The following is a 9,008-nucleotide window of genomic DNA, read 5'->3' on the forward strand; positions in this document are numbered from 1 at the left end:
CTAAAGATCTGATTCTCTCACACAGATATATATGCAGGCAAAACACCAATGCAAATAAAATAAAGGTAAATAAATAAAAAAAAGAGAAATGTTTAACATGATTGGATGCTCTATGATATGACTTCTCTCTTAGCTAGTTTTTAGGGAAATAGAAACGTAAACACTGATATACACGCAGATATATTATGCTGTTGGTGATATTTTTGCAGATGCAGTCACTTCATGAAAAATTAGAAAAAATAAAAATCTAGGAAGAACACAGTATTTGCCTATACTACCCTGCAGAGCTATCAGGAATTGGTGATATTTTATTTCTATTCACAGTTTTTTCCTTAGATATGCATAAGATTTAATGAAATTGGTAGCTTATTTTATTAGCTGTTTTTAAAAAACAATATCCATGATAATTTCCCAGAGTCCTTAAACAAACAGAATATGTTAAAGGCCCTCTGTAACTAATTTTGCTGGGTGTTGCCACGGTCTCCCCATTAGCAGCATGACCTCATCCTTTAAAATGACTCTGTGTGTGTGTGTGTGTGTGTGTGTGTGTGTGTGTGTGTATGTGTGTGTGTGTATGTGGTATGTGTGTGGTGTTTGTGAGAGTGTGTATATGTGTGTAAGTGTGTGTATGTGTATAAGTGAGTGTGTGCATGTGTGAGAGTGTGAGCATGTGTGAGAGTGTGTATGTGTATGCGTGTGTGACACACTCCAGTCTATAGGAACATAAGGAAAGGTTTTAGCATGCCTTCAAAGCAGAGGTCTTGTGAGTTTATACTTGGATTGACAAGGAATGCTTTTTTTTTGTTCACATTTTGCAATCTTCTTCGCATTCTTTGATTTCATAATGATTGGGGTCAGATAAAGTTGATCCTCCCCTTTTTTTTTTTCATTTTTAATGAGTGTTCTTTTCTTTTGTGAATTGTCTGTTTATGGTCTGCACTTGTTCTCCAAAGGCATGCCGTTTACTTTTGTTTTTTCTTATCTATCCTGATGGCTTTGAGACAGGGTTTCAACATTTAGAACACATCTGGTGAATACACTAAACTTATTCCTAACTGTTTTTTTTCAGTCAACTCCCTTGAACTTTCTAAAAAAAAATATCATGTAGTCTGCTGATTCTGCTGATGCTTCCACCTTATACTTTCCAACAGGTATCACCCTGGACTGAATAATAATTGACTGCAGCAGCAGGGGAAAGAGAGAGAGAGAGAGAGAGAGAGAGAGAGAGAGAGAGAGAGAGAGAGAGAGAGAGACAGAGAGAGAGACAGAGAGAGAGACAGAGAGAGACAGAGAGAGACAGAGAGACAGAGAAACAGAGACAGAGAGACAGAAAAACAGAGAGACAGAGAGACAGACAGAGACAGACAGTCAGAAAGAGAGAGAGACAGAGAGAGACAGACACACACACAGAGACAGAGAGAGAAAGAGATAGACAGAGACACACACACAGAGACAGAGAGAGAAAGAGACAGACAGAGAGAGAGACAGAGACAGACACAAAGAAAGAGAGACAGAGAGAGAGACACACACACACAGAAAGAGACAGACAGAGAGAGACAGACACAGAGAAAGAGTGAGAGAGAGAAGAGAGAGAGAGAGAGAGAGATGGAGAGAGAGAGAGAGACAGGCAGACAGACACACACAGACACAGAGAGAGAGACAGACAGACAGAGAGACAGACAGACAGAGAGAGAGAGACAGAGAGAGAAACAGACACACACACAGAGGGGGAGAGAGACAGAGAGAGACAGAGCGAGAGGGAGAGAGAGCTAGAGATAGATAGAGATATAGATATAGATAGATAGAGAGAGAGAGATAGAGAGAGAGATAGAGATAGAGAGAGAGAGAGAGAGAGAGAGAGAGAGAGAGAGAGAGAGAGAGCAGAGGCAGGTGGGTTTCTGAGTTCCAGGCCAATCTGGATCTATAAATCTACAAATCAAATTCAAGAGAGTCGAGGCTACACAGAGAAACCCTGTCTTGAAAAACCAGAAAACAAAAGAAAATAAAACAAAACAGAAAGCATAAAAATAATGCTTCCTGCTCTCATTTAGGAAGGTGCAGTGAATTTTCTTTTGAAGCTTTCGTGTATGGGTGGGTGGAAATTGAATTAACTTTCTAACTCTTGCTGTGGATTGATTTAAACTTGATTTGGAGAGTGGACTCAGGATAAAAGAAAGGCTACATGGGGATCTACAGAGATGGCTCAGCCCTTAAGAACACTTGCTGCTTTTCTTTTCTTTTTTATTTTAAAACAAAACTTTATTGGTAATAGTTTTCAAATATGTTTACAACAGCACACTGTTCAAGAGGAAGTCTCATCCTTAGAAGCACACAGGTTGAACGGCCCTCCTCGCCCACCAGGGGCCCCCCAACCCAGGCCTGAGAGCTCCTCCTTTTGGGGAGAAGTTACAAGAGGGATTAACACAGGGGTAAATGGGATAATTTCCCCAGTAGCTCCCCACCTTTCTATTGAGAGAAAAGCACAATCAGAATTGGGGGTGCAGTGAGTGGGGATGGACAGCTGACAGCTAAGCTAGAAGTGAGGCACCCATGATGGGAGGGGCTTCTTTTTTTTTTTTTAATTTCTTTTTTTTCCTTTTTTTAAAAACACATTTTTATTGAAAGATAAAATAATTCATATTACATCTCATTTTCTATCCCATCCCATACATCCTCCCATTCCTCCCTCCCTCCCACTTTCACCCCAATCCCCCTTCCCTATGACTGTGACCAAGGGGGACCTCCTCCCCCTGAATATGGTGCTAGGGTATCAAGTCTCTTCTTGGTAGGCCATTGGGCCTCCCCAACAAAGGGACGGGAGGGGCTTCTTACGAGGCTGATGCACGGAAGAATTGGCATGAGACCCCTGGAAAAGGGGGCTGGGAGGCTAGCAGCTCAGGGCAAGGTTCAAAGCCCAGTTCCTTCCTTGACAGAGTCAGTTGGCTACCCTGGTCTCATCAGGATGTATTTGGGGGGGGCAAGGGGGTTTGGGAAGGTGGGACAGTTTGGAGGATGGGAGACACTGGTGGAACTTAATTTAAATGAAGATTTAAATAAACAAAACAAAACCGAAAAGCCCCACTAGCAAGCAGCCCTCTGTACATTGTCACTAAAATCTCCCTTTCCAAGTAGGACTGCATGGAAGGCTGACTTTTCTGTCATCTTTAGTGTCCAGTGCTGGAGTGGGGCTGGAGGCTGAATTTGGGTCCCTCTTTCTGTACTCTGCCCCCGGATTCACCAGCAAGGCTGGGTGTGACTAGAGCTAAGACATTCACTGAAAACAGGCAGAGAAGTGTGGGGCAGAATGGAGAATGGGGGAGCAGCTAATGTTACCCCTTCCCCAATACCTGGCTTTCCTGCTCTCCCTAACCCTGGGGGTGTGGAGTGGGTGTTAAATTAGATGCATGGAACTCTAGGGCCCTCTGGCTGTTCGATCCAATCCTCCCACCCCCAAATCGGAAAAAAGGATAGAAAGAAAAAGAAAAAAAGAAAGAAAACCCATGGGGCACAAACACACCCCTAAAACTCAGTAAACTCCTTGCCATATTTCTCATTGATGGAGACCCGGATCTCTTCCTCCTCATAGCAGTCAAAGTTACTCGTGTCCCCGGGGCCTTTAAACTTTGGTATGAAGGGAGCTTCCACCTTTCTCTGATAGATGGCAATCCAGTCAGTCGTGGCAAACCACTTGTGGTTCTTGATGTCATTGACCCCATTCTTGAGGTTTCCAAAGTGCTTGGTGAGATCCACCTGCAGAAGGTTCCGTAGCAGGTCCTTCAAGTCAGAACTGAAGTGAGATGGGAACCACACCTTCCCAGAGACGATTTTCTCGTAGATCTGGATAGGCTGGTCGGCGAAGAAGGGTGAGCAACCAGCAGCCATCTCGTAGATGAGGACCCCGAGGGCCCACCAGTCCACAGCCTGGTTGTAGCCTTTGCTCAGGATAATCTCGGGGGCCAAGTACTCAGGGGTCCCACACAAGGTCCAAGTACGGCCTTTCACACGCTTGGCAAAACCAAAGTCTGTCACCTGAATGTAGCCCTGCTGGTCGATGAGAAAGTTTTCGGGCTTCAGGTCCCAGTAGATGAGGTCCAGGGAGTGCAGATATTCAAAGGTCAGTACGATCTGCGCCGTGTAGAAATGGGCATGGGGCTCGCTGAACCTTCCGATCCGCCGTAAGTGGGAGAACATCTCTCCACCAGGCACATATTCCATGACTATGTACAAGTTTGAGTTGTCCGTGAAGGAGAATTCAAGTTTGACCAGGAACGGGAAGTTGACGGCCTGCAGGATGCGCTTCTCGTTCACTTGCTGTTTTTCTAGAACGCAGGGTTCAGTGGCCAGCACACAGGTCAGGTGGATCACAATCATTGGTAACTCTTCTGCCTGGTATTGGCTGCAGGATGAAATTCTTCTCGTCTGGCCTGTGCCATCAGGGAAAGCTCCTAGGAGAATGGGCGCCAACATGGTTTGATTTATTGCTTTCTTTCCTAGTAAGTTTTAAAAGTGTGTGAATATATACATAACATAAAACTTGCCATCTCTGTAGTCATCTCAGACTGGTCTGAAACTCATATTAGCTCAGGCTAACCCTTGCCTTAGCATTTCCAATACTGTGTCATGCCTGGCTCAGAATTTCTATTGTTTGTATTGGTGTGTGTGTGTGTGTGTGTGTGTGTGTGTGTGTGTGTGTGTGTGTGTGTGTGTGTATGTGGAAGGTATATGCATCACATAAGTCCAGTGGCTGTGAAAGCCAGAAGAGGGAATTGGGTCCCCTGGAACTGGAGTTGCAGATATTTCTGAGCCACCTTAAGTAGGTGCTGAGAACTGAATTTGGGTTCTCTGGAAAGGCAGCCAGTGCTCTCAACTACAGATTCAAAATTTCCTAATGTAAAACTATTTCTCTAAATTTAATTTCAATTTTGAGATAATTGTGTGTGTGTGTGTGTTGAACTATACATTTTAATTAATATTCTATCTCTTATGCCACTGGAATATCTTACCGTTTATTTTGTATTTGGTCAATTGATTAAACTTTTATTTTTAGCTGTTTTTCAATAAAATCCCTTGAATTTTCTAGAAAATTATAATAGAATCCCCCAATATTTGTCTTGTACTTTTCAATAATTATGTGTTAAATATCTTTCCTTCCTTCCTTCCTTCCTTCCTTCCTTCCTTCCTTTCTTTCTTCAAGACAGGGTTTCTCTGTGTAGCCTCAGCTGTCCTGGACTAGTTTTATAGACCAGGTTGGCCTCAGAGTCAGAGCAATCCACCTGCCTTTGCCTCCTTGAGTGCTGGGACAAATTATTTCATAATAGGACTTTATCAATAACATTCTTTAGGAAAGACATTCAGTAGTGTTGGCCAACAATGCTTTTAATTTCGTCCTTATTTTTGGATTTTATGGGGCTGCTGTTAAGATTTTATAAGTCTGATTTAATGTGGTGGTTTGAAAGAGATGCCTTTTATTTTATTTTGCAAGTTAACTTTCATCTTAAGTTTATTAAGAATGTGTGATGATTCAATGATAAATTCCTCTTGAACTGCCTGTCGCTACTTTTCAGATTAACATGATAAAAATCTCAGCTTTCTTCTGGCTGACATTTGCATCTTAAAGTCCTCTGGAGCTCCAGTATTAATACTTTTTAGAAGGTGATGCTTTTTGTTTTCAACATGAAACTGCACATGAAAAGTGCCTTCTGTACGTTAGGTCCTGTGGAGGACCCAGCACGCACTGGGAACAAGTCAAACACAGTCTTGTCCCTGACGGATCTAATGGTTTGAGGGGGGGGAACTAGAGGAGAGTGAGGGTTAAGAATTCAGGTAACTGTTTCAGCCGGTCACGATTCTCTGAAGCACAGCAAAGCCTCAGTTTTCTTTGTGTGTGCATTTATGTGTTTGTATGTACATGAATGTGTGTGTTTGTGCATATGTGTGATGTATGTGTGGGAGTGTGAATGTGTTTAAGTCTGCATGTGTGATATGTGTGTGTATGTGTGTTAATGCGTGCGGGTGCACCGGTACATGTGTATGCGTTCATATGTGTGCGGGCCAGAGGCCAACTTGGATATCATTTCCCACGTGTTTTCCACCTTTGTTTTCGAGACAGTGTCTGTGTATTGACCTGAAACTTGCCACATAGGTTAGGCTGTCCCGCCGTCAGGCCCTGGTGATCCTTCTGTTTCTGGTCTCCTGGGCACTGATTTTGTGAGCGTGAGGACCTGAGTTTGATCCCTGGCATCTCCATTAAAAAGAAAAAAAAATTTTCCTGTAATACATGCATTACAGTGCTGGAGAGGAGGAGATAAGAGGTCACACACGTTTGCACACCCCTCTGTCCCCCCCACACACAATCAGGAGATAGTATCATATATTGTAAGTTAAAAAGTTAATTGTTGAAAGAAAACTCTTCCTCTTAAAAGTTGACTAGTGTTTATCTTTGTGTGTATGTGTGTGTTGCGCGCGCACCCGCCCGTGTGTGTGTTTGAGAAGATAATCTTGGTCATTGATCCTCGCCTTCTGCTCTCTTTGAGCTGGGCTTTCTCTTGGTCACTACCATGTTACTCCAGGCAAGCATGCCCGTGAGATTTCTGGAATCCTCCTGCCTCACCTCCCGTCCTGCCGCAGAAGCACTGAGGGTACAGGCACACGCTACTGCGTCCAGCTTTGTGTGGGTCCTGGGACTCAGATCGTCTCTCTCATCCAGCAAGTGTTTTACCACAGGGCTGCCTCCTCAGCCTCAGAGCTGTTAATGCTGCTCTTACCAGGGGCGAGAGGAGTGTACTGACAGTCTGTGGGTGTCCCAGGTATAAACCTGGGTCCTGGCCTTTCATAAATCAGGCCAACTATAAACTTTCTTCATGTGGCAAAATCTAAGTCTCTGGGTGATAAAAACCAAAACAAGAGAAAACAAACTGTGGTCAATTACCAATAGTTTCCTGGAATTCTTCGTAACAGGCCACAGAACCACAGTTAAAAGAACTGTTTTGAACATTCCTTGTATGTGTAAAATGCATTTTGATCATATTCACCTATTACTGCCTCCTCCCACCTCTCCCCAGTGTCCTCTGAGCCTGTCCCCTCCAAACATCACACTCTTTATTTTTTTGGGGGGGGGTTAGATTTTTAAGGTCTAGTTTATCTTTACCTTTGTGTATGTTCTTGTCTATGTGGGGCTGTGTGCATGTGCCTGCCAGTACAGGTGCCTGCAGAGGCCAGAAGAGGGCGTCAGGTCAGCGGGAACTGCAGTTAACAAGTGGTTGTGAGTAGTCTGATTTAGGTGCGGGAAACGGAATTCTGTCTTCTGCAAGAGCAGCAAAGGCTCTTAACCACTGGGTTATCTCTCCAGGTCCCCTTCTGGTTACTAGTGAACCCTCAAACTCAATGAATGCTGTCCACATGCTCTTGGGTATAAGACCATCCATTGAGACAAGGGCAAACTGCAAGCAGCTGAGTACCCAGAGAAGAGTCAATGAAGTCATTGACTGCCAGGAGCCCCTCTGCTGAGGGTGGAGTCCCGTGGGACCACCGCTCATTTATGCTGGAATTTTGACTGGTGCAGGTAGGAGCCAGCTTTTTCAATTAAAAAAGAATTTTTTTTTTTATTATAGGGTTTCCTTGAGTAGCCTTGGCTGTCCTGGAACTCACTATGTAAACTAGACTGGCCTTGAACTCAGAGATCCACCTGTCTCTGCTTCACAAGTGTGAGGATCAAAGGTTGTGTGTCACTTGGAACAAGCCTTCGTGTCCCCATTTCCCATGAGGGGAAAAGACTTACTACTTTGAGCCACCCTGTCCACATGACTCAGGAACCCACATCTGGGTAGAGCAATCACTTAGAAGTGCTTTCTCCTGAGCACCTGCATCATCTAAATAAAGGAGGTTCTGGTAAACACAGTGCAGCCGTGGCCGTGAAGCCCTTTCAACTCAAATCCCTCCACAAGCACAGATGAGATCATCTTTGAGAAAAAGATGAGCTGTCTCCCAATGCTCCCTCCCTAGAACAGGCCTTATAAAAATAAATGGGACTCCAAGGTTATGAATGTGTCACAGTAAAGCTGAGTAAGATCTCTCATCTCGCCACAAAGCCTGGACTTCCAGGGTGACACAGGGAAATGACTTCATGGTGCTGGGAGGAAGGCTGTGCGCTGGCAAACTGAAACCTGCCAAGTGAGAGGGGAGAGGGCTGTACGTACCTCCTTCACCGCTGAAGTTCAGCAGCTTGCTTGCAGACACTCCTGCACACATGGCCATGAAGAAGTGCCAGACTCTGTGGTGGTGACACCATATGAGCTCCGGTCACTTGGAACATGGCCAAATTTATAGTCTTGATTATAACACCATTCATTCTCATAGAAACACCACAGACTCATGGCAGATGTGCATTTAGACCCCATGAAGTATTACATGACAAAACAAATCGGGGGGGGGGTATGTCTTACAGCTGGTGGTTAACCAATCGGCAAACATAGAGGTTTGAGTAAGAAATTTCAACTTCCAGCTGAGTGTTCTTTATGGGATTCCTGAGTGTGTGAGTGAGTGGGTCTCTGATTCTTGTGCTTTCTCTTGGGCTCTTTTCCTTCTGTTTGTCTCATCTAATTTCCATGTGATGGTTTCTGTTTTATCTTATTATATTTTATTTTATTATATTTAAAAAAATGAATGAATGAAAAACCTAGCCACTAGGGTAAAGGTTTAACAACTGAGCTGTCACTTATACCAGCTGGGAGAGGGACAGTCAGATTCCTCCAATCAAGTGACACTGGGTACAGTGACCACTCCAGGACAGTCCTCAGATTCAGGGCTAGTTGACCAACACATAATGGATCCCACAGTTTGTGTATGTACGTTTATTTGGTTACAGTTTTGTATTTGTTTTTTGGATATGGTTTTATTTTGTTGTCTTGGTTTTTTGGGGAATTTGTTGTTGTGTTGGCTTTTTGTTCTTGTTTTTGTTTTTTTGAGGAACAACTTTAGTTGGGAGGCTAGGCGAAGGGAGAGGATCAGTA

The 9,008-nt window shown here is 43.9% G+C and overlaps 1 protein-coding gene across 1 annotated transcript; it reads right to left on the reverse strand.

The window, feature by feature from the left end:
- Positions 1-3,317: 3,317 nt before the first annotated feature.
- LOC127188368 (cAMP-dependent protein kinase catalytic subunit alpha-like) lies at positions 3,318-4,467 on the reverse strand. Its single transcript, XM_051144850.1, has one exon. It carries the CDS (start codon positions 4,465-4,467, stop codon positions 3,520-3,522), a length of 948 nt encoding a protein of 315 aa, XP_051000807.1. The 3' UTR covers positions 3,318-3,519.
- Positions 4,468-9,008: the final 4,541 nt, after the last annotated feature.

This window comes from Acomys russatus, chromosome 4, assembly GCF_903995435.1.
Source record: "Acomys russatus chromosome 4, mAcoRus1.1, whole genome shotgun sequence".
Taxonomy (NCBI): domain Eukaryota; kingdom Metazoa; phylum Chordata; class Mammalia; order Rodentia; family Muridae; genus Acomys; species Acomys russatus.

Coding starts and splice junctions, on each gene's coding strand:
- LOC127188368 (XM_051144850.1), bottom strand. CDS start 4,467: ATGTTGGCGCCCATTCTCCTAGGAGCTTTCCCTGATGGCACAGGCCAG.